The 25,797-nt window shown below is 40.8% G+C and overlaps 1 protein-coding gene across 3 annotated transcripts in view; it reads left to right on the top strand.

Annotated features, from left to right (window-relative positions):
• Nucleotides 1–5,510: 5,510 nt before the first annotated feature.
• The window catches only part of TAF1B (TATA-box binding protein associated factor, RNA polymerase I subunit B), a 66,453-nt gene continuing 46,166 nt past the window's right edge, over nucleotides 5,511–25,797 (top strand). Inside the window, exons 1-7 of one of the 3 annotated variants that reach the window (XM_033125393.1) lie at nucleotides 5,511–5,751; nucleotides 7,082–7,180; nucleotides 10,590–10,677; nucleotides 12,846–12,943; nucleotides 14,203–14,298; nucleotides 18,175–18,328; nucleotides 23,798–23,954. In XM_033125393.1, coding sequence (XP_032981284.1) covers nucleotides 5,734–5,751; nucleotides 7,082–7,180; nucleotides 10,590–10,677; nucleotides 12,846–12,943; nucleotides 14,203–14,298; nucleotides 18,175–18,328; nucleotides 23,798–23,954 — 710 coding nt within the window. In that variant the 5' untranslated portion in view covers nucleotides 5,511–5,733. The remainder of the gene's footprint in view (nucleotides 5,752–7,081; nucleotides 7,181–10,589; nucleotides 10,678–12,845; nucleotides 12,944–14,202; nucleotides 14,299–18,174; nucleotides 18,329–23,797; nucleotides 23,955–25,797) is intronic. The other 2 variants (XM_033125394.1, XM_033125395.1) reach the window with 2 other exon arrangements.

Raw genomic sequence — 25,797 nt, 5'->3', positions numbered from 1 at the left:
GTAGGAGAACATATATATTTATGTATACATTTCTGTATAAAGAAACATTTTAAAATATATTCCCTTCTACTTTCTAAATAAACCAACCTACATCTGTTTATCTATATAACAAAAATGCTCACAAATAACGTAAGCTGTCACACAGAGCACTCATCAAATCAGTCTAATAATTTCTAAATCATTTGTTGCCTTTCAGAAATTATTAGTGTGATCTTTTGTTAGATATGTTCTCACTAATCAAATAATGCCACTATTGGAGCTATAATTTGACAGAGGGAAATGCAACAAACTCTTCCAATAACTTCCCCACTAAATCAGTAGCCACTAGGTAACTTGTAGACTCAAAATGGAGACTTTCTCTTGATAACAAGAATATTATTTTTGGTAACGAATTGCCTCTCAGCTTGAACAAAGAGCAATGATAGGCAAACATTTTCTGATTCTCACAATACCATCTGAGATGCTGACATATTCAACATCTTATTATTGGCTGAATCACTCTCTTGTGGAGTGCTGTATCTAATAAGGCCGAGCCCCAGCCTTCCTGAGGGTTCCTGGCAAGGCCGCCACAACTCTCTACCAGGCTACTAGGTTTTGACTCCTGGCTCAGCCACTTACATACCTTTTAAATGACTGCTCCTTGTTTCCATTTTCTTGTCTGTAAAAAGGGGCTGCTGATGATTATAATATTCAAATGAGGTAACATGTTTAGAATGGTGCCTGGCTCAGAAAATGCTAGATATGCATTAGCTCTCACTTTACTAAGAAAACCAGTTGTCAGTACCCGTGGCTGGAAGGCTGTGTTGGGTTTGAACAAATGTATGCCCCCGAATAGAAGTGCAATTCAGTAAGAATGGGGAGAAGAGGAAGCAGCACCCTGGTGTCCTCAGGCCTTTCCTTCCTCCAGTCTCCCCCAGACCATACTTGCTATTCTAACAGAGGCCCAAATGCCTGGCTAGTGCCTGTGTGGGGCCCACATGGCTGCTCCCCCAGGCTTTCCCCAGCTCTCTCTGAACCCAAACCCTGTGAAGGTCGCCACCCCCACAGGCAGGCATGGGTTAAGTGGGCAGTACCAGGTAGCCACGGCCACTAGTTGATCTACCAGGCGTCCCTTCTCCCTCCCTTGGTGGGAGCCAACGATGGTAGCCAGGAGGGACATACAAGGAATACGTGGTACAGGCCTCATGGGTGTACTGGCCAAATATCAACCCTGTGGGTCCAGAAGACCTGTGGCAACGGGGCCTTACCCAACGCTCTGACCCCGAGGCCCATGACTCTACCTTTCACCCGTTACCCTCCGGCCACACTGGCTTCCTTTTGTTCCTCAAACACACCAAGTCCAGACCTGCCTCAGGCAGGGTCTTTTCACTCTCCCTAGGACTTAGCCCCCCAGGCTCTCACTGCATTGTCATCTTGGCTCAACTGATCCCTCTTCAGAGAGGTCTCTCTGATGACCCTAAACAAACTCTGTTCATTTCCCCCACCTGTCACCCTATATACCTACCCAGCTTTAAAGCATTTATCAGTCCCTAAAGTTACATTTTATATTTACCTGTTTTCTATCATTCTGCCATGAGAAACATGGCTGAAATAACAGATGACAAATACTGTTGCAAAAACTGTTGGAAGGTGTAGAAAATGCTGAAAATTTAGAAGAAACAAGTATTAGAACAAGAGACACAGGTTTGTAATTTGAAGGTTTGTGATATAGTTGGATAAAATATAGATATTTCTAACAAGTCCCTGTTCATGAGGGTCTCTAGGTTCTGTGTCACTAACAGCATGTAGAAAAAACTACTTTTGAGGCACCATTAATGGGAAGAGGCACCAGGGAGCAGCAGATACTCTGGGCAATAAATCATTTCTTTTATAAACACAATATTTTGTGGTAAAATTGTGTTCATGTAACCACGGAGGATTGTCTGCTTTGAATAAAATAATAAAGAACTCTGAGACAAGACTGTTGGCAGTGTGCTGGTTGTAACCCATCCACTGCCTCAATCACCAGCAGGAAGGGCAGCAAAAGTTGAGTCCACACATTGCTGCAGAATACCATGGATGTGGTTAATTTTATACACACAAGACCTTTCAGACGCCATGGGACTGTTACCGTAATCTGTGTGAGCTGAATATCTGTGAAAGTCCTATGTTCCACACAGAAGGTTGTTGATTATCTCCTGGCGAAATACTCAAAAAGACCTGTCAGACTTGTGATAAGTTATCTTTTTAAACAAAAAGGCACATATTCCTGCCATGACAAGTGGCTGTCAGCAGTATACTACCTAGCAGATATTTTCCAAGTTGTGGATGCACTTAATTTGTCCCTTTGGGGCAAAGGGGATGTTTCAACAAAGTAAGCAGCTGAATGGCTGGGTGTGTTGACTGGCCTTATCTTTATATTTATGATCACAGATGTCCAGGGCCCCCTAATGCTCCCTGACAATTTACTAGATTTCTGATATAACTCTCCCATTTCCAAGGGATATTACACCTCTGCTCTCTCCTCAGACCTTGTACAACCCTCCCACTTCCATGCTCGGCAATGGCTTGCGTCGTATTTCAGGAGGAACAATCAGAAGAGCCCTCCACCTTGTTCCCACCAGTGCCTGCCTCTGACTCCAATGCCTCCCCTTCTTTCCTGGTTCTGCCACACACGAGTTGCCCATGTGGATCCATCCCCTCTCCCCAGTTCAGTGACAGACCCCTAAAATCATTCCCTCTCTCTTTTGCACCATCATTTTTCTCTGAGAGTTCATTTCTATCAGCTTATAGACATCTTAAGCAAGCAAAGAGACAAAAACAGACAAACACATAAAAATCTCCCTGATTTTACATCACCGACCGGCTACGGCTCCTTTGCTTCTGTCTACAACCAAATCCCCCACAAGAGTGGCCCACACTCTTCCACCATTTTCTATTGAACTCACTCTATTTGGCTTTTATCCCCAACAATGAAGCCACTCTTGTCAAGGTCACTGATGACCCCATTTCCCAACCTGGTCATTGCAGTTCTCAGGAGCATGTGACACAGTTGATGGCATCCTCCTTTTGGACACACTCTCTTCACTTGGCTTCCAGGAATCCACACTCTCCGGACTTTCCTTCTATCTTGTGGGCATTCATTCTTAGCCCCCTTTTGTCAATCCTCCTTTGTGGTCCCGACTTCTCTATGTTGCAGTGCCCAGGTCTCAGTCCTCTCTACACTCATACCCTTGATATTTTATCCAGGCTCCTGCCTCCCAGTTACACATCCAGTGGTTACTTTTCCCCTGAACATCAAACTCGTGTATTGCACAGCATACTTAGCATCGCCCTTTGGATAGCGAATAGGCATCACTAACTTAAACATAAACCCAACTTTTACATCTGAACTCTATCATGAGCCTACACCAAAGTTTCTCCCACCTCAGTACATGGCACCTGCATTCTTAGATAGGATCAGACACAAAACTTTGCAGTCATCTTTCACTCCTCTCTTTCTCTCACACGCCACATCCAACCCATCAGGAAAGACTTTCTGCTTATACCTTTGAAGGTGACCACTCCTCATCAGCCTCACCATGCTCACCCTATAACAGCCCACACCTGGGTTATTTCAGTTGCCTCCTAAGTGATCTCCCAGCTCCCCCTTCGCCCCCTTCCAACCTATTCTCCATAGCCCAGAGGAAACCATCTAAAATATGAGGCAGCTTCTGTCACGCTTCTGCTTTCCATCTTACTGAGGATGAGCTCTGATGTCCTTACTACAAACCACAAGACTTGAGTCATGGCCTGGCCCTGGCCACCTCTCTGATCTCAGGTCATCTACCACTTCCTGGCTTATTAAGGACCACCTTACTGTCTAGGTCCGGAGTGCTAATCCCCCAAACATCTGCATGACGGGGTCCCCCATTTCTTTTATGTTTCCTTTCAAATGTCATTTTTATTTGAGAGGCCTTTCTATCTTCATATTTTGATCTCCCTTGGTGATCTCATCTAGCCTCTTTAAATGCCATCTAGATAGAGATAACTTCCAAATGTTTACTTCCAGTCCAGAATTTGCCTCTGAACTCTAGGTTCCTATATCCAATTGCCTTCTCATCCTACCTGGATGTCCTCTAGATAGCTCTAACATAACAAGTCCAAAATAAAATTCTTAATCTTCCTCTGTCCCACTCTCAAACTGTTCCACACACAGTCCTACTCAGTGATAGCTTCACCCTTACAGTTGCTCAGGGCAAAGGTCTTGACATCATCCTTGACTCCTTTCTCTCTCTTATAGCGCACGTCTTGTCCATCGAAATATCCTTATGGCTCTACCTTCAAAATCTGTACTTCCAGGTTCTGTCTACTTCTCACTGTCTCCATTGCCTTTACCTGGGTCAAGTTACCATTATAACTTGTCTGGATTAGGCTATTAGTCTCCTGACTTGTCTCCCAACTTCTGCCTTTGCCGCCTAGCACTCTGTTCTCCCCACAACAGCCAGACTAATCTGCGAAACATAAGTCAGATCATGTAACTCCTCCAGTGGCTCCCCCAATTTCTCCAACTCAAATTCCTTAAAACCGTATTTTGCCCCAACCACATTTTCTTTTTTTTTTTAATTAAATTTTATCGGGGTGACAGTTGTTAGTAAAGTTACATAGATTTCAGGCGTACAATTCTGTATTACATCATCTATAAATCATATTCTGTGTTCACCACCCAGAGTCAGTTCTCCTTCCATCACCAGTCAAGTTCCTTAAAACCATATTTTGCCCCAATCACATTTTCTACTCTTCCTTTAGCTCACTGTTCCAGCCACTTACTGACTACCTTGCTGATCCTCAAATGATATGACATGAGGCTCAGGGCACTGTCTTTACTGTTCCCTCTGACTGGAATGCTGTTCCCAACTTGGCTCTTGCTTCCTTGCCTTCAAGGTCATCTTCTCAGTAAGACTTTTCTTGACCACCCTATTAAAAAGTGAAACCATCTGATAGCTCCCATTCTCTATCCTGCTTTCTCCTTGGTACCCGTCACCATTTATCATACCATGTATTTCCTTATTTATTTTTGTCTCTCACCCCCAAAAATATAACCTCCATGAAGGCAGGGACTTTTGTTTACTTTGTTCACTGCTGAATCCTCAGGGTCTAACGAATAAATCAGGGAATGAATGTGCCCAATGAAGGCACACTAAAAGCTAAATTTAATGAGCACTTACTACGTGAGGCTCAATTAGAAGGGACTCATAGGTAATAGCTAATTTTTACAGAGAAGGAAACTGAGGCACAAGGAAGCAGAAAAGCCGTGATTAGAAACCCAGGTCTAACTCAACCTGCATTCTTTCCTCCAGGACCCTATGTCTCTCCTGTGCTATTAAAAGACAGTACGAAGTGGAAGGTGCCAGCGGTCCGAGAACGTGGGCCTCCATCGCTTCTCCTGCAGCCTGAATCAATACGAGGGTCTTACTGATTCAACACCGGTTGGATTAACAGCTTTCAAAGGAGAGCGTGAGGGATCAGTTCCGTATTAGGCACCGCCCAGTTTCTTACTGGTTGGTTTCAGTTACCTCGACCAGGAAGGGGATGCTGTCTGGGAGAGGGATGCAGGATTTGCGAGCTTCTCCCCAGGAGCCTTCCCGGCAGCCGTAAGGCCCGGAACCCAAAGTCAGTGTCTCAGTTTCCCCCCGGAGGGCTGCTTCCGCTGCTCCCGGAAGCTGCACTCGCTGCGCTAGTAACAGGCCGGGCTGTGTCGGAGGCGGTACTGTTATGGACCTAGAGGAGGCGGTGAGCGGGCCGTGAGCCGGGCGGGTCGGGACAGCGGGGCGGGAGGGGAATGAAACTGAGGAGAAGGGGTTGGAGGACGCGGACACGCTGTGGGTGCGGCCCCAGGCCGAAGGAGGGCGGGGCGGAACGCTGGGGGGCGGGGAAAGGAATGGGGCTGGCGGGCGTGTGAGCTTGCGATTTGGGGAAAGAGGATGGAGTTTCTGGCAGGATGGGGTTGTGGGTGAAGGGGGAGCGGTATTAGCCGATATGGGTGTGTTTCAGGAGAAGGACGAAGTTGTGGGTTTTGTGGGGTGGCCACCCGCGTGGCTCATCCTCTCTCGAGAGGACCACCTACAAGTTCCCTTTGATGTTGGGGCGGGCGAGGGAGCGCCGGCGTTGAAACTTGAATGCCCCCAAGTAACCCCTGCCAGTCTTCGGGAATCCTCGCCACCGTTTGGTGCAGGGATTCCAAATTCGGTTGTGAGGACACTCCAAGTATTGATAGTTATCAATAGGGGGTTAATAAAAACTTGACTAACTTGTCGAAATAAATTTGACATTCATTTTCCACATACTACATAAAATGCCGCACTCTTTATTAAAGGAGTATTCCATAATTAGATCATAATTAGATAATAATGTCAAACACCAAAGAGTTGGAAATCAGTAATTTAGGAACAGTCTATGTATGTATAGAAGAATGATAGAAATAGAAGGCCTTACTTATTGTGGATGCTCAATAGATGTGTATTGAATGATGGATGGGTAACATCTGTAAATGCTGAGTTAATGTCATTAATCATTATAACTCACCATCAGCCTGTATACCTATGAGTAGGGATCCTGTCTAGTTTGCTCACCACTGAATCCCCAGCACTTAAATTCCTGGTACTACATAGTTGATACTCCTTGTATTGCTGAATGAATAAGTTGAAACTGGAAACAACCCTAATAAAAATCTGGTTCCTTTGTAGCGAGTATGTGTTTAGTGTCCTGGAGGAAGTTACAATGTATGCTGTTTCTATTTTTAAGTCTTCTCTATACTTAAACCTTGTCATCTTTTTTCATCCTAGCATTTTCAAGTTTTATTTACTCACTTTTTTTTTTCCATTTTACTCCTACCACCTTTTTCCCCCCCATTTTTTCCCTCACACACTGCATATTTTAGAAATTTTAATTCCATTTCGAACTGCTCAGGAAACCGAATCTCTTTTCTCCCCATTTATAGATAATCTCTCTGATATGTTTTCTATAATTTTTAATGTATAGGGTAAAATTGCAGGGAACCCTGTAGTAGAATTGCAGGCTTTAGGGACAATGCATTGAATGTGGTTTTCCTCTTGTCCTGCAGAAAGAATTCAGAGAACGCTGTACTCAGTGTGCTGCTGTCTCTTGGGGTCTTACTGATGAAGGCAAATATTATTGCACTTCTTGCCACAACGTTACAGAAGTAAGTAACAAATCTCATGTATAAATTTGCTCATGTTTTAAAAATTGCAATTTCAGCCTGATATATGTCATAGTTCCTAAAGAACTGATCTATTTTTAATCACTCATGCAATGCCCAAATTCCAAGAATGTAAATAGTCTTCAAGTGCTTACACAAGGGTTAAGGAATTTGTAAATTAGATTTAGAGTGAGTTTTTGAAATTATGTTGGGCCGTTTATATATAAATGATTTCCAGATTCAGACAGTATAGTCTAAGGGGGAATAATTAAAATTGTATTTAGAAGATGATGCATTTCTTTTTATTAGTTAATACTTATTTAAGAGTTTTTAATGTGTCGTGGTAGCTTAGAGGTTTGGAAGATGAAGTGTTAGAAAGATTGAGGACTGTTGAGAGTATTGGAAATATGCTTCATTATTATTTTTCTTCGTACAGTACCTTACAGATTACCAAGTCTTTTCTTACCCATTATTGAATTTGCCCCTTGTAACAATAGTATTTGAGATATATACTATTATGCATATCTATAGACACAGCAAGTAGGGCTCACCAGTAGAATGAGTTTGCCAAAGTCACACAATTATGAAGTGTTGAGCCAGGAATCGAACCTGAGTCTTCTGAGTTGAGTGTTCATTTTACCCACTGCACCTGCCTCTTAAAATAGAGATTGTCATACTGTCCTATGTGGCATTGGTAAATGAGGTTACCTTCACCCGGTGGGGGGCTAGGTCCTGTTCTGGTTACACATCTTCAGGAAAATAACCAAAATAATCAAGGGTATGGACAGCCTGCTGTTGGACAGGCTAAACATGCCAGGGCTCTTCTCTGGAAAAGGATTTGCTCAAAGTCTACAGAGCCAGGAAGGAACAAATATTACCTTCACCACATTGGCTTAAGAAAGGCAAATTTGGGATAGATGAAAGTAACTGTGTAGACTTCTGCTGCTGGCCAAGATGGAGTAACAGGCACCCGATTTACCTTCCTACCATAAATAACTAAAAACATGGGAAAATATATGAAACAAGTAAAAAAATATTTTCCCTTGAGAAAAGTGGTTAAGTTAGCTTGCAACTCAGTCACACAAGAGCTTTTCCTTTTCGATGACTGAGATAATCATTGTTCTGTCTGCAGTAGCAATTCTTATGTCCTTCCCATTTAGTCACACAGTATTAAAAATATAAGTGCTCATTCAATGAAATGGTTGGGGTGATGGATCTGTTTATTTTCTTGATTATGGTGATGGATTCATGGACACACACACACACCATATTGTATACTGTAATATGTGTAGTTTGATCCTCTGCTTTGATGCATGTTAAGGCAGACTGGTAGTTTTACTCACCGTTGCTCTTGTACCAGCAACGCAAGTATAAACACAGTGAAGGAAGATTGTGTCTAAATAGGCTGTTTGTCATTATCAGGTGAAGCCCACATACAATTTTTGTAGAAATTAAACTACATTAACTAATTTCTTCTTTTATTTCTGTCTTTGATAATGTTTTTATTCATTTCTGTCTGATACAATCTGCTGCAATCATATTTTTAACCCGAAAGATCCTAATACCACTCCCTAGTTCCATGTTTGAAAGGTTGTCAACCTGTATGGAGTAACTTCTCAAGAATGTAGCATTCTTGAAAGTGAGCAACATGTTTATATAGGCCAAGAACTTAACTCGGGGCCCTCCATACGATGGACAAAACTGTGTGGTTATTCTTGGCTTATGGCAGTCCAGGCATGGTCTTCATAGAGAATATGATGTGATAGGTGCTTCCTGCAGGGTGGTATTGTAGTGTGGATGTGTTGAGATCTGGTGGGCGGGGAATGGCTGAGGTGACGGTAGGTGCACCTATGAAGAGTAGAAGTCATGGTACAGCTTTCCCTATTTTCCTGTCCCTTTCATTGCCCTCCATCTTACTCTGTATGTAGTCCTCAAGGTCTAGATACTCTATAATCTGGAAGAAGCCTTCTGAATTGGTCAAGGAATTGGAATGTTCTCTTGGTATAGTTTATTCAGGAAAAAAGTTTTCAGGTCTTAAATCTGGCCAGTTTGTATAATAGATATTCTTGCAAGTATTTCATGGGTGTTTAATAAAGGTGTAGTAGGCTAGAATTGTGGGAGTTTACTGGACTTTTATGATTATAAGAGCAAATTTATTGTAGAAAATTTGGAAATTATGAAGATGAAAGCTAAAATCACCAATAATCTCAACTCACAACATTTCAATAACTTCCATTTAGTCTCTTTTTTTCCTATGTATTAGAAGGGAAAGGGGATGTGGGTAAGTCCTGTTGCTTCTTCTGTCTTAATAAATGAAATGTTTCCCTGCGTCATCCTAAATATCTGTGGACATTTTAATTGTTTAAATAGTCCACAACCCAACCAACCATTCAACTTAATTAAGTATAGCTCCAATTTAGATATTTAGCTTTTTCTAGCTTTTGGTTATTTTACATTTTATGTAGTCCAGGTTTGAAAGCCCTTTTTTTCCTGCTTACTCCTGAGATGTTTTACCTGTTTCTCCTGGGTAACTGCTTTGGTATGTATTCTGCTGTGTCTTATGTTCTTACTGTGGCCAAGCAGGTTCACCAGAATTGCTTTGAATATGGTGTCTGTGACAAGGGAGATGTATTCCAAAAATCCTGTTGCTAGAGACATTTCTTTTATTCTTAAAGTTGAAGATAAATTTCATTCTAAATCTCTAAATTTAGAGACATATATAAATGTTCCCTGTTGGTTAAAACTCTTCACCTTTTTTCCACCATTAAGACTAAATACTTGTGTGTGTGTGTGTGTGTGTGTGTGTGTGTGTTTACACACATGCACATGCCAGCCAGAATCTTAGCTTTCAGCTCTTGAGATCACTTGGAATTGGAAACTTTGGGATGAATTGTACTCACCATCTTGTCATTCTAAAAATCTGATAAATTCCATTAAAAATAAAAAGTAATACTTTTATAATTTCATAAATAAAGCTGTTTTAGAGTATTATTCAAACACGCAGAAAAGTAGGATGAAACTAATCTGTATGTAGGTTTGGCATTGCTGATTACAATAAATACAGAAATTATTTTAATTCCAAAGTATGCTTTGGATGCAGAAAAACGTGAATATATTTGACTTTACTTTGGTTTAAAACAATTAAAAAGTGATTTGAAATAAAATTAAAGTTTATTCATCTGACAGACATTTATTTAGCGTTTACTATATTCCAGACACTGCTTTAGGTACTGAGTAATTTTGAATGAGAAACCAACAGAAAGGTTAATCAGAATGTTCCAATTTACATAATTTTCCCAAAATCATTGGTCCTGGCACTCATTTGGTTCATTATACTTCCAGAACATGCTTAGAAATATATTTAGGGAGCTGTAAAGCTGTCTTTTTAATGGTCTATTTCTGTTTCCTGCAGAGATCTCAGGAAGTTATTAGTACCGAAGCTATTCCTAATACTAAAATACAGGCCATAAACCGGGGACTTAAAAGAAAAAGAAAACTTGGTAAGCTCTGTCTTCATATGTGCTTAGCACTCTGCAGTCATGTTTTTCACCTTCATGATTTGGGGATGTGGAATGGAATATTAAATAGATTCTAGAGAGTTGCCAGAATTTTAAGCAGATAATCCAAAATGGAATTAAAGTGGGTCATTATTCATGGTAAAATTGGAAGCAAATGTAATGCATGTCTTTTTTTATCCTGCTTATTGTCATTGAGTTACTTTTCCAGTGGAGCAACTATTATGCAAAAAATAATGATGGAAAAAGGAGCATATCTCTTTTTATCTGTTGGCATATGTTTTTCTGTTCTGTATGTATCATCTATTATGAATATGGTTTTCTGTGCTTTTAAAGAAAAATGCTTATTTTCTGAAGTGATTCAGCTGGAATTGTCAGGTTAGGTGAGTTAAACCTGTTACTCAACTTTTAGAAATCCATTTCTCACATTGAATTTTGGATACACCCTCTTAAAATACGGAAAATCATTTTCCATTAATACAGCCTCAGTATGGGTATGCTTTGAAAGGTAATCTATTTCATTAATCCAGTAAGTATGTTTAATTAACTATTTTTGAAAAGAATCCGATGTAAAGTCTATGATGCCTTTTATTTCTGTGACTAATTACCTAGGACCAGATTTTCAAGTTTGAAACTAGACTAATGATAATGGTGGACCCTTCTACATGAGGTATATTAAGCATACACACACATGAAATATATTTTATATATATGTATATATATATAAATTTAATGAAATACATTGGCACTCTTAAATGAGTAACAGAGAGAATGCCTAAATGCTAACTTGTGTTCCTGTTTAACTTTTAATAGTAACTGTTTTTATTAGACTAGAACCTGAATAATTTTAATTAAATTGTATTAGGGTAAAACCTGATTAATTTGAACTTGACCTGTGTAAATAATTAAAATGCATAGTTTAAACTTAAATTGGTGAAAGAACTTCAGGTGCTTCAAATTAGATGCCAAGTGCCTTAGATTCAGTCTCTTTGACCCTAGTTTCCTGTGTGTAAAATGAGAACGGTAATTCCATTTGTTGTGCAAAATAGGAACCCAGACACAGAACTTAAAGTACAACTCGATCAGTTTGTGAGAATAGTGTGCAGGAAAAATGAGAGCGCACATGTATACAGCTTAATACAGTTTAAACTCCTTCAGCCTCAACTTGAGGGGTGCATCAAAATTACTGGCTTTCTAAGACCCTTTCCAGAAATTGAGTTAGCAGGGATGGGGAGACCACGGGACGTGGAGGTGAGGGCAGGGAGTAGGAGTCCCACGACGTGGTGTAGGGATCTTGGAGTCATAGTAACAGACTTCAGAAGCTACGTGTAAAAAAGCTGATCGCATACTTTTTGAAAAGTATAGTATTTGTCCCGCAGGGAGGGGTAAAACATAAGGGTCTTACCAGATTTTGACATTTTCTTTAACTGGTAGTTCTATTTAAACATGTGGCTCTTGTCTATTATGGTGGCAGATTTCTTCACAATTCCTTAGAATTGTTTTGAGGATCGAAAAAAATAACCTATTTACAATCCCTAGCACACATCTAGTACCTGGGCAGAGCCGCATGAGTATTTGTTTCTTTGCTTTCAATTTCTCCTCATAACCTTGAACCATTTCCAGAAAAGCAGAATGCCATTGAGCAGTTTATTATTTTTGAATGTTCTTATTGCTCTTTCTGTATGCCTGCACCATCACATCTTGGCTTTTGTTCATTCGTTCTCCAAATACTCATCGTTCCCTTTCTTTGTGAGTTGGAATGGAGGAGTGCTAGAAGCAGTGGATGAGTACAGAGTATTCTTCTACTTAGGATGCTACTTGGGATGTTTAGAACAGTGTACAGTTTTAAAACTTATTTCATTTTTTTATCGTGGTGACAATTAGTTTTTCTGCCTTTTACATTAATGTTTCGGGAAAGTTACAGATAATTTAAAATATTTAAAATCTGATAAATTATAAAAATAATATTTAGCTTTAGCTTTTGTGTACAAATTTGCCACATTTGAAACAAGAGCATGTAAGAATGGAAACCGTATTCAGGGATACAAAACAATTCCAGTAGCAAGGTGTAAAACACAATTGTAACTATGTAGTAGCATTACGGTTAGTAAATTAGGAATGCAAATGTCTGAAACATGTTATTTGTCATTTAGAGAAAGGCTGGGATTGGTATGTGTGTGAAGGTTTTCAGCACATACTTTATCAACAAGCAGAAGCCTTAAAGACCCTTGGAGTAGGTCCAGAATTAAAGGTAAGTCCATTTGTGTCTAGGTGTTAGCTTCACATTTTGTTGTTTGAAGAATAGTAAGATTCAGAGTGAAACTAGAGTTTCGAGGAGAAAAGGAGGGTTATCGGTAATAACAATAGGGCTACTGGAAGAATCCTTTTTCTGATATTTTTGTTTTAATCCTTTTATTAGATTAGCAATTCTCAAACTGTGTTCTACAGGATGCAAAAAAGCAATACATCTAAAAGAAAATAAAGGTTTGCATCATCCGATATTTAGGAAACATTAGGTTAAACAAAGTAAAGCAACTTGGCAGACTTACTGGTGCCTTTTATGTGTCAATGTGCTTGTTTCATTTCCGAGGGCATGTAGTATGCAGTATTCACAATTTGAGAACAGAATCCTTTGGTGTGTTTATGTGTGTGTAGCCTCTATCAGGACGTAAATTCCAGAATGCACTTCGGGGAGTGATACAGTAAACCAGTTGTTCTCAAACTAGCATTTGTGTTGGAATCACCTGGAAGGCTTGTTAAACTACAGACTGCTGGACGCCATTCCAGAGTTTCTGATTCAGTAGTTCTGGAGAAAGCGCCAGAGTTTGCATTTCTAACAAGTTCCCAGGTGACACAGGTGCTGCTGGTCCAAGGACCACACTTGGACTTCGCTGCCTCTCAGGAGTACCGTAATAGCCCTGCTATTATTTGAATTTCATACTTCCTCATCTAGTTGAAGCCATCTCAGGAATTCTTTAAAAGCCAGTTATTTAGCAACAAGTGGTTATTGTACACTTGTTTCATGCCCATCACTGGAAACCAAGTGCTAAGAGATCTGGCCAAGATGGAGAGATGGTTTTATGCATATGTGGAATGAATAAACAAAACATTATATAACTATATGCTCATAAGTGACATTAAAGGCAAAAAGAGAAGGGAGAAAGATCAATGTGGACTGACATCACCAAGGAAAGATTTGTAGAGGAGCCTTTGCTATTCAGACCAGTGGCTGGGGCAGCCATACAGAACGGCCTCTAGACCAGTGCATGGCCTGAAAGGACTCTGGGCGTACCCTGAAAAGTATTCTAGGAATTAAAAACTCAAAAACATGAAACACCAGAGGTTTATGCATGACTGTCTTTACATTAGGTAAGATTGCTGGTTAAGGCAAAGTAGGTAAGAACACATTTAGATAGAGGGCATTATATAAAATACGAGAGATTTGGTGGTGGAGATGTGCCAGTGTACTTGGCATGACCTGAATCACCACTCATTTCCCTTCCACCTTAGAATGAAGTTTTGCATAACTTTTGGAAGCGCTACCTTCAGAAGAGCAAGCAGGCCTATTGTAAAAACCCAGTGTATACCAGTAGAAGGAAAGCTACGGTAAGTGACAAGTCTGGAAAGTGGGACAAAAAGATGTTTGTAGTAAGAGGTAGAGATGAGGATGGGTTCAACCCTCTCTGGGTTATGATGCTTGTCGGAGGATTTTCAATGACAAGGTTTTATTATAGTCCAGAAGGACAGGGTCACTGATCTAACATTGGAATTAATTTTGAGTTCTTATTTGACTAGTTGAAACATAAAGAAATATATGGTTCAGTTCTAAGTAGAAACTTAAGAAATTTCTGTAATTGTACCATTAAAAAAATTTTTGCATATGTTATTCCTTTTGCTTGGAATACCTACTTACTTTACCTGACATTTCAAGATTTAGTTCAGTTATTGTCTTTTCTCAGGAGCTTTTATGTGAAGAAAAATAAGTTTGGGTGTCTTACAAGCTTCCTCTCCCCATTCCCCAGAGTAGCTATATTTTCAGCAGTTTTCTTTTAAATGTGCCATGGTACATTTTATTTGGGGTAAGGGAGGCTTCTACTGCTGAGAAAGGCAGGTTTGGTAAACTTCGATGTGTTTATTTGTGGTTCTTATTCTCCAGGGCTGAAAAGAGATTCTGAATCTAATTTACACGTATTTGTTGAGAGCTTGCAAACTCGGCCCAGTGTGTTTCCTTGTCTGGTTGGGGTCTCATGGGTCCCATATGCAGAGTTTATCGGCCCAGGACTGAGAAACCCAGGTCTGGTGAAAGTAATAGGTCGAATAGGTCTAAGACGGAGAAGTTTAGAGGAGTCAAGCCATACAAGACACAATGATAAAAGTGGGAATAACCTAAGGAAATAGTTTAGGAAATACCCATTCTAAACATGAGACAATGAATGTAAATAAACTCAAGAGAAATTTACTTGAGAAATTTACTCAAGTAAATTACTGGGAAAAGCAACATGTTATAATCATAGAATTATGAAACATTAGCCTATCTTTATTCAGGAGGCAGGTACTTCTCAAGAAAAGCAAAAGATGCTATGTGATCCTAAGGTGACCTTTGAAAGAGAAAAAAACACAGAATCATTCAAACTATTAAGAACCTCATATTTAAAATTAAATAGCTAAGGTATTTGTTGGTTACATGTATGCACTGAAGCTTTGCCTAGCACATAGAAAATTTGAATCAGAACCTGGGATTTTCTCTGACACTTTAATATTTTTAGGTTAACGTAAGATATTTAAAGAGGTTTTGTTAACTTGAGTAAGCACACATCTAAAGTACTATTAGCATCACACTAAAATCTTCCTTAGTGAATAAATAAGCAATAAGCAAAATTTTAAACTGATATATAATTGGTGTATCAGTTATATATGATTTTTATCAAAAGAGTACAGCTACACTCTCATTTAAAAAGAAAAAGTGCTTTTAAACAAGTGCTTTTAAATGAAAAGCTAAGTCTTCTCAATTACTCAGTAACCTCATCTTGGTGCTTTGGATGTAGATACTCCAAGAATAGGAGGTCTGCATGTGAATCCTGGCTCCACTGCTTTTGACTTGTGTGATGTTGGGTGAAATAAATTACTGAAAACTTACAGAAAAAGCAAGACAACAAGCAAGTATATAAATCAGGGTCAGGGGAATAGACGAAGGGTGCTATTTGGTCTGGAGTGGTCAGGGAAGGCTTCCCTGATGAGGGATCAAAGGGAAGTGAGAGAGGAAGCCCTGAAGACAGCTAGGGAAAGAACTGCGGGCCTCACCCACAGCTACTGAATCAGTCTTCATTTCAGCCCAGCTCCTGAGTGCCTCCTGTCTGTACTGAAGTTTCAGAAGCACTGCTCTAGATGAGAATCGATGACGTCTGGCACCAGCTGCTAGCAATGGCAATGATAAGTGATAGGATTCTAGATAAACTTTGGGTAGAACCAACAGAATTTCCTGATGGATTGCATGTGGGGTGTGAGAGAAAGAGAGAAGTCATCAAGGATGACTCTTGAGGATTTTGACCTGAGCAGCTGGAAGGAAGGAGTTGCCATCAACTGAAGTAACAGGTGGAACAGGAAGATGAATGATTCAGTTTGGGCATGTTAAGTTGGAGACAGCTATTAGACATCCAAGAGGAGCTGTCAAGTACAATTCTTCAGTTTAGGAGAGGGGTCTGGGCTGGAGGTACAAATTTGGAAGCTGTCAATTTACACTATAATCATCAAATCTAAAATGCCATTTGTAAGATGTGCCATGATTTTAGAATTGAAAACAGCATAGTAAGTGGAAAACCATGGGATGAGATGACATCACCAAGGAGTGAAGACAGAGACGAGGACAAAGAATTGAGCTCTGGGCCATTCTAGGACGAAGATGTCTGGGGTAGAAGAGGAACCAGCGAAGAAGTCTGAGGAGCAGCTGGTGAAGCCAAGAGAGTGAGGGGCTCATTCTGGAAACTAAGGAACAAAGTGTTGCAAGAAGAGGGAAATGCCTGCCTGGTCAGGAGGGCAGGGAGCTCAAAATTGATGAGTGGAGCAGTAGGATCAAAGATTTATGGGAATGGGGGTAGAATGTAGACCGGCAGGAGGGTAATTGGAGACATCAAGTCTGGACAACTCCAACTCTTTCAAAGCATTTTTGCTGCACGGAAGTACAGGCAGACCTCAAATATTGCAAGTTGAGAGCCAAATCACCGAAATTAGCGAGTATCTCAATAAAGCGAGTCGTCATTGTTTGGCTGGTGGAGGGTCTTGCCTTCAATTTGTAAAAAATGCAACATCTGTGAAGTGCAATAAAGTGAAGCACAGTAAGACAAAGTACGCCTATACAAAGAAATTGGATCGTCGCCGGAGTCAAGGAAAGTTTTTTTTTCAAGTGGGCTAAATGAGAACATATTTATGTACTGAGAGGAATGATACAGAACAGAGAAGAAATGTTCAGGGGAGGACGAGAGAGAAAAATGAATGATAATCTTGGAGGAAAAAGAGGTGGGCTTAAGTGCACAAAGGAAGAAACAGAAACAGGCTTTAGATGGGAGCTGTGAGTCCGCCAGAAGAATCAGACAGATGGTCGGCAGATGGCTGCCTGCATGAACCTGTGGAAGTTTTCCTCTGATTGCTTCAGTTTTCTCAGGGAGCCTGTGCCCATCTGCCACTTTATAGTGTATCCAGCATCTCATGTGCTTGCCTGTAGAGAGGGATGTACTTCACAGAGGACACACGCATCTTATCCGATTGTTGTTTTGCTTTATTCTCCTGTGAGTTTCCTTAACATCAGTCTTATTTCCTCTTAATAAAGTTGAGACTCTTGGCCTGCATGGCTGAGAGTGTGGCTTTTTCACTGTGATCATTTCCCCCTGAGAAGTTAGTGTCAGCCAGCGGACCTTTCTCAGGAACACGTTAGCCACCATTCCAACCAGAAATGCGTGAACAATTAAACAGTGCTGTGAGATAGTATGTGCTTGTCAATTAAGTGTTGTAAATAGTAAGTGCCACAGGAGTTGAAGGAAATAAGAAATGACTGAAGAAGAGTCGGTTGGAAAGATGGTGTGATAGAGTAAGTAATGAGTTGGAGAGAGGGAGAAAAGATAGTCCAGGCAGGAGAGATGGAATTAGCAAAAGTACCAAGCAAAAGTTCCCCAGGTGGGCTCGGTAAGGAGAGGCCCGCGGCGTGCATGAGTCATTCTCGATGTCGTCCCAGGGAGAAGGAAGCTGGCAGCCCGTTTCCTGCTCACCCTTGCCTGTAGCCCCTCTCTGGGAAGCGCTGCCGGGAGCCGCCTGGGAGCCCGGGTGGGAGTGAAGGTCTTTCGGTCTTAGGGGCTCAGCAGACAATTGCGATTCTCTAGAGTGGTTTCTCTTATGGTGCTTGTGATGGTCAGGAATTCTTTAAGTTCATGGAAATTAACTGCATTTTAAAATTCCTACACAATAATTTTATTTATATTATTTTGCAAATAGGTATTGGAAGAAAATGCAAGTCATTCAGACTGGGATAGTGCACCTGAACTGCTAAGTGACTTTAGCTGCCCTACTTTTGTTGAAAGTGAAGCCGAGTCTCAGCCTGATGACCACATTCAAAAGCCTTTCCCCATCAGCAGAGCATCACAATCAGGTAAAAATGAACATCAGATTACCCAGAGTTTTAAAGCCGGTGCTGCATCTTAAAAATCATGTAGTCCAATCTCTGCATATTCCAAGGAAAGGAACTTGGCCTAGCAAAATCATACGAATAGGAGAAAGGTAAATTAAGTGAAATCTTAATGTAATTTTTAAAAAGGTACATTGTCTCCACATTAGTATTTTTGTGTGATGTTGAAAGGGAGCTAAACAGTAAGTAGATCCAGAAAGAAGGAGGCTAATTCAGTAAAGGTCATGTATATGTGGGGGCTCAGAATTTTCTAAGAAAATTTGCAGCGGAGAAATGGTAGAACTTAGCCATATGGTAAGATAGACAGAAGTCAAAGATGATATACCCAATTTCTAAGCCTAGACCAAAGCAAGCTGAATAAAGCTTCCACATTACATGTGTATATGTGTATCTATTTTCTGATTTAATTCCGTAATTTAAAATAGCTAAAAAGTACATATAAGGTTACAGATACCTTCTCCTCAAAGCATTCGTGATTTTAGTGTTTTTATACTACATTAAAAAGAAAACAAAAACACGGTGGAAAACAGACCTCAGAAACAGACCAGGCCTTATTGTATATTACTCGAGTCTGGATGTGTGCTGATAGAGGTCTTTGGGAGACACATAGTAGCTTCCAAACCCTCAGGTGTTAGATATTGTTGGAATCTGGGTTAAGTGTTGTTATATAAAATTTTCAACGAAACATTTCTTGTATGGGCTGCTTCTTTGCAAGCCCCTTGCCCTCCAAAGGTTAAAAACTTCTCTTATCAGCATATCTGCATTTCTTGCTAGACTGCACGGTGACACAGATATCAGCTAAGTTACTTTTCTGTCCAAAGAAGTAAAGAAGTTAGATTCCTAGAATAATTGGGCAGCTGTGAACCTCTGGAGTTTCCTTCGTGCTTTCAGGAGCCTGAAGTCCTAGAGGACTGTGACTAAAACCATCCAAGCCTTGTAAAGCATCATAATTGTTTCCGTATGTGTAGGGTTTTTGTGTGTTTGGTTTTTAGTAAGTGATGATCCTTAGGGCTTTATTTTAGTATTGACATTAAACGTACCTATTAATACAACTCTTATTACAAAGCTACAAAATACATGATAGTTCCAAAGAAAATAAAATCACCAGTTATCATACCACCCAGAAATAGCCACTATTGCTGTAGTAGATCATTCCAGAAAGTTCATCGTGTGTGTGTGTGTGTGTGTGTGTGTGTGTGTGTATGTATAAAGTAGAAAGGAGTTTTGTTTTTGTAAAAATGTGAACTATTTCTTCATTCTTTACCTTTTTACTCAAAATTCTATATGCATGTAATTAAAATATATTTATAAGGCTTGTTATAAAAGTTTTTTTAAATAAGAAATATAAAAATTTTAGTCCACTGTTTCCGCTAAATGGCCTGCTCCTAAGAGGCCTTCATTTTCAACTTTTCTGCAGCCTTTACATCTATCTCTGTTATCGCAGGGTCTCATACTACGTCCTGATTGCTGGGTTGGGATATTAGCTGTTAAATTCTCTCCACGGAAGATGAAGTCTTAGCTCTTTCACACATTCCTCACTGCCCCTCCTCCCACATAGTCATTAGTAACAATTCTGCATTTTTTACTCTTTATCTGAAATTATAATTACATAATTATAATTTTTTGCTAGATCAATATTTAGTGCTTTGATTATTATAAATGTATAAATGCTACTCAGAACTGAGCCACATAACTCACCGTGATTACACTTTTTGCATATCCTGGGTTTTTCTAGTACTGGTAATTGTCTCATTTGTTTCATTTTCTATTTATTACTAATGTATTATTTATTAATAATGTATCGCCATACTTCTTCCCAGTTCTGAAGTAAATCTCTCAACTACTTGGATGTTCTGTCAGTTTCATCTTCTAGAAGAAGGCTTTCTGGAGCACCTGACCTTCTCTGATCTAGAATAAGTCTCTAGATCTGTGACCCGCCTGTCTTTGGGATCTCTTTACCACCACCCTGAGGTTTCTGTCACTTGTCTTTCGTTAAATTCCTTTTTTCTTGATCCCGTTTCATCTTCTTTGCTGGTTTACCACCTCATTTTTGTGGAGCATCTTTTCTTATTTTGCTGAGGATATTAATGATATTTCCCCCACCCAATTTGACTTTTCGCCTCTGCTTTTTATACAGTTATACACCATATAACGACATTTTGGTGAACGAGGGACTGTGTGTACGCAGTGGTCCCATAAGAGTATAATGGATTATAAGCAAAAAGTTTGAGATGTTGAAAGATTGGACCCAACTCTGATGATGAATTTACGGCTGGCTCTGGGTGCTTTACATAGAGGAGGAGGCTTCATGTGGTGTTTACCTGCCCCCAAGGCTGGGACCCAGAGTTGGGGAGGGAGTGACCATGCTGGAGAGGAAGGGAAGCCACCCTACTCCTGCCTCCTGCATGCACACGCCGTGCGCACAAACTCACTTCCCTTTTCTCCATTTGTCTCTGTTTCTCTTTCTTACCAGCCCCATTCCTCTCTCTCTCATTCTCAGTCTCTGAGTCTCTCTCTCTCCTCCCATTCTCTTTTATTATTTGTTGTCTCAAGCTTTAATCTCTCCGGATCTCTTTTGATCTCTGCTCTCCCTTTCTCTCCTCTTCTCTTCCCTCTGTGCCTTCTTCCTCCCCCCCCCATGTTTCCCTCTGATGGGCTCCTCCCTCCCAGCCGTCCACCCCCAGAGCACCTAGGTATGTAGTAGGCTATACTGTCTAGATTGGTGTAAGTACACTGTGTGATGTTCCCATGATAATGAATTTCTCAGAACGTATCCTCGTTATGACTGTATTTGCTTTCTTCAAATGTTTAGTGAGCCTAAGACGGCTACTCCTGTTATAGAATGGAGACTAAAGGGTTGATTTAAAGCGTTGTACCATGGTGAGTCTTGTCAGCTCTGCTCTGCGTGAGAGGGTGATCTAGCTGGGTTGTTTTCTTAGTGATCATCCAGCAATCTTTTCCCCCAGAGCTGATCAGATTTCCCAGAGAAATCTCGTGGAGTCTTTTGGTTGGAGGGTGTAATCCTGGCTGTTCTGGGAAGTGGGCCGGAAGAGAGGGCCTGAGGGGAGTGGGGGTTGTTTCAAGACTCAACATGTAAACTTTCACTTAATCTTGCTATTTTCAGTGAGATACTCGTACATTTAACTGATGTGCCTTATTCCAGAGACCCATTTTTTACTCTCTCTAGAGGAGAAACTTCTGATTTTCTGCCAAGTTTGGGGAGGAGCAGTCATTTGGCTACATGGAGTTGGGGCAGGAATCTGAGTAACTGCTTCTTAATCAGACTTTCAAGCAGACGCCTGGCGTTAGCCCTACTTTCACCCAATTCCCAGGGGAACCTGCTTCAACCAGCTCCTGAGCCCTCTTTAGAGACCCCCAGGGGAAAAATAGATTGGTTTTTGGCTTTCCCTACTGCTGGCTTTGAATCCATCTTTCTCAGTACTGCTAAGGCAGTAATCACCTGTCCATGTACTTTCCAGCTTTTAAAATTTTATTGCTGTTGTCTCCTTTTCCATGTTATTTGTTCTTGGGTTTATATATTTTAAAAAGTCTATATAATTGTTGTAGTGAGACAGAGCAGAGGCTAACGTGTGTTTCCAATTTGCCATCTTAACTGGAAGTAGCTACATGTTTCCTATCTCTATTTTTTTTATAGAATCGGTATTCTTTTAAAACAATCATCCTCAAACTTTAGCATCCATCAGGACCCCTGCAGGGCTTGCTAGAACACAGACTAGTACAGCTCATGGGTTCTCAGGTGATGCTAATACAGCTGGCCCAGGAATGACACTTGAGAACCACTGAGTTAAAACATTGTGTAAATTGCTATGTAGTCTACCATTGTATGGCGTTATTTATTAAAATTTCTATTCTTGTCACTTAGGTTGTTGTAAATTTTTTTTTCCCACATCATAAACAGTGCTGCCACAACATGCCTTGTTGACTCTGAATCTTTGCATGTTTTAAAAGTCATTTCACTGGTATGAAAATCTTAGATGGACCTGTTTGCTACCAAATACTTATTGGATTCCTGCTTCATGCCGGGGCCGTTCCGGGCGCTGGGACACTCCAAGGTGCTCAGATTGTAGTGGGCGGAGCTGGGCAATAAATGCACATAAGAAAAGGTCAGGTACTGATAAATGCCCAAAGAAAGCATTTACAGGATTTGGAAAAAGGTATTTTCAGGAATAATTTGGAGAGTTTTTGTCCAAGAAAGGTCGGAGTCTCTCAAGGTCATTCCCACTCCTGCTTTCTATCTACCCTCACTTTTGGCTTTAGAATCCCGGATTCTAAAATTCCTTTCTCTAGCCCCGCCTCTCCTCTGAAATACAGAGTTTTTATATTCAGTTGCCTCCTCAACATTTCCATTTGTACATTTAATAAGATCTTACACTCACCGTGTACAATTGTGATATTTTGATTTCTCTCATCAAACCTCTTTTGCCATCTTCCTTGTCTCAGGAAGTGGCGTCTCCATCCTTCTCGTTGCTCAGACCAGAAACCTTCGGATCACACTTGTCTTCACTTTTTCTGTCCTTTAGTAAATCCTTTTGACTCTGCCTTCAGAGTATGTTCAGCATCCAGCCATCTCTCCCCTGCAGTGTGTCCCTGGTCCAGGAGCCGCTCATTGCTGTCCCGGAGTGCTGCTGTCCTGTGTCCACTCACCCTCCTAGAGCTCCATTCTTCATCTAGCAGCCAAAGTGACCTTTTTAAAACATAAATGAGATCAGATTCTCCTCTGTTTAAAACTCTCCAGAAACTTCTTATATTTAGAATAAAATCCAAAGTACAAGTCATGACCTACACAGCCTTACATAATATGCTTTCTTACTCTGTCCTGTATCATCTCCTACCACTGTCTCTTCACCCATGATGCTCTCGCCCCACCAGCTTCCTTGTTGTTCCTTCAAGTTCACTCCTGCTGATACACTTGGTGTTCTTCCTGAGATCCTCAAGACTTCTCTGAATTCATTCAGGTCTGCTCAGATGTCACCTTCCCCAGGAGGCTTCTCTGACCACTCAGATAAAATAGCACGTCGGTCCCCTTCCCTTCTCTTTCTTTGCATGCCCCTGCGTTGCTATTTGCCATGTAACAGTTACCACCATCTGTCAAGGTAATTGTTTTGTTTATTGACTGCCTCCCATTACGAGGATGTAGGTTCCAAGAGAGATGAGGTGCTGTTCACTGTCATCTCCCCAGACCTAGACCAGTGGCACAAAGAAGTAAATAAATAAGTGTGGAATGAGCGAGTGAGGATGAAATAATGTCCTGTGCAGAGGATGCCTGGAGGATGGGAGCGAGAGGAGGTGCTGCCCTCGCTAGTGTCTGGGGAGCCTCTGAGAGAAGGGGGCGTGCAGGATGAGGCCTGGCGGGGAGGCTTTCCACACCTCGGGCTGTGGGCTATAATTGCACGTGTCCTCTTCTCCCCTCAGAAACAGCGTCTGTCTGTTCCGGATCTCTTGATGGAGTTGAATACTCGCTACGGAAGGAGAAGGGGGTTGTGAAGATGACTGTGCCAGGCACACTTGCTTTCTGCTACCTGGCATTGCTTTGGCAAAGAGAGACAATGACTCTTTCCGATCTTCTGAGGTGAGCGGGGCCACTCGTGATGTTTGCTGATTATCTGTGTGAACTAGGGGACAACCTGTGGATATTTTGAATTTTATAAGGAGACGTAAGCTGAGGAAGGGACTGAAAAGATTGGGTAGTCTGAGTTCTAATTCTGACATTTAATCCTTCCTGGGCTAGTAATTCATCTCCTGGTTTCCTTATTTAAATAGTGGAAATAATAGTATTTACCTTACATGGGGTGTTGGAAAATTAATTATCTACTGTGAGTAAAACGCTTTGAAGATGAAAAGTGACATTTAAATACCTGAGTAGTGTTATTAAGTATTTTTCATTTCTGAGGGAGAAGATGAACAGATGACCTTCCCATTGGCAAATGGTTATTAAGTAGTTACACAAAAGCATACATTGGTGTTGTTAAGAACTAAAATATAGGTTGTCTATGTTTATAAGGTAAAATTGAAAACAGAACTATTGGAAGAACCTGTTATGTAGATAGCATTTACCTTTTTCAAGATAGTCTACAGTAGGGTTTTACAGTCATTAGTAAATTATGGCATTGTGTGAATTTCTTATTAAATAGAAGATGTGCCAAAATCATTAATGTGTTTTTTCCCTCGATTTGTGTTCTAATTAATAACATCTGGGTTTAACCAGTTGTAGAGTGGTTTTAAGAGCACAGATTTAGAACCAGACTTCTGGGTTTGAATCCTGGCTCTGCCACTTACATGTTATGTGACCTTGAGTAAGTTATTTAATTTCTCTCTGCCTCTGTTTCCTCATTGGTAAAGTGGCTCTAATAATAATATCTACCTCACTGGGTTATAAAGACTCGCGATAGTTAGTACTACATGAAAAGCACTTAGAACAGTACCTGCCATAGTAAGAGCGCAGTGCTATCTATCGTTTTTGCCGTAGTCGTCTTCTGTCTCCTCCTCGTCCTCCATCATCATCATTATTGGCACTAGGCCCTTTGATTAAATAAAATGCCTCCAGTAAATGATGATAGTGGCTTTGAATTTGGCCACATCAACCCAATAACAAGGCTTTCTCAGGTGCGATGAACTCTGCATGCAGATAGTCCATGATTCAGTGAATTTTACTGTTGAGTTAAAAACCTCATCTTGCTCTGTATGCCCTCAGTGGATGATCTCATCTTCTTCCAAGGCTTTAATTACTCTCTCTATGATGATGACTCCCAAATTTCCACCTCCAGCCCAGACTTGTCTGGTGAGGGCCAGACCCACGTATTCGTATATACAGCTGCATGCTGGACACTCCTTGGGTGTCTTTATGGTATCTCAAAATCAGCATGACTGAAAGAGGTTCATCACCTTTCTCCTCAGTCTAGCTCCTTCTCCAGTGTTTTGTTTCTTCATCAATACCATGCACCCTGTTGCATCCAATCCGGAAACCTAAGCATCGTCCTTGACGCTTTCCCCTCTTTGCATGTTCAGTTATACTTCCAGAATAACTCATGAAACCATTTTCTCTGCATTCCCTCTGTCTCTATCATCACCTGGATATCTTAGCCACCTCCCAGGTGAGCTCTGTGCCTATAGTTCTGTGCCATTCCTATCTATTTTCCTCCATAACCAGAGGGATTGTACAGAAACAGCAATTTAATCATGTCATTCATGCTCGATAAAGGGCTAGCCATCCTACCCAGGGAAATCTAGAAGGGGATAACAGAACTCTCCTAGAAATCTAGCAAGATGGAGAAAACAATATTTACCTGAAATTCTTCACAAGGAGAATATTATATGATTGGAAGGATGAGGGTAAGATCCTACGCCTTTGTCTCTCTCTCTCTTCCTCTCTCTCTCTCACTCTCTCTCCCTCTCTGCCCCTTTCCCCCTCTCCT

This window comes from Rhinolophus ferrumequinum, chromosome 13 (assembly GCF_004115265.2).
Source record: "Rhinolophus ferrumequinum isolate MPI-CBG mRhiFer1 chromosome 13, mRhiFer1_v1.p, whole genome shotgun sequence".
NCBI lineage: Eukaryota > Metazoa > Chordata > Mammalia > Chiroptera > Rhinolophidae > Rhinolophus > Rhinolophus ferrumequinum.
The sequence above is the reverse complement of the archived record's forward strand: the minus strand, read 5'-3'. Positions and strand labels throughout refer to the sequence as shown.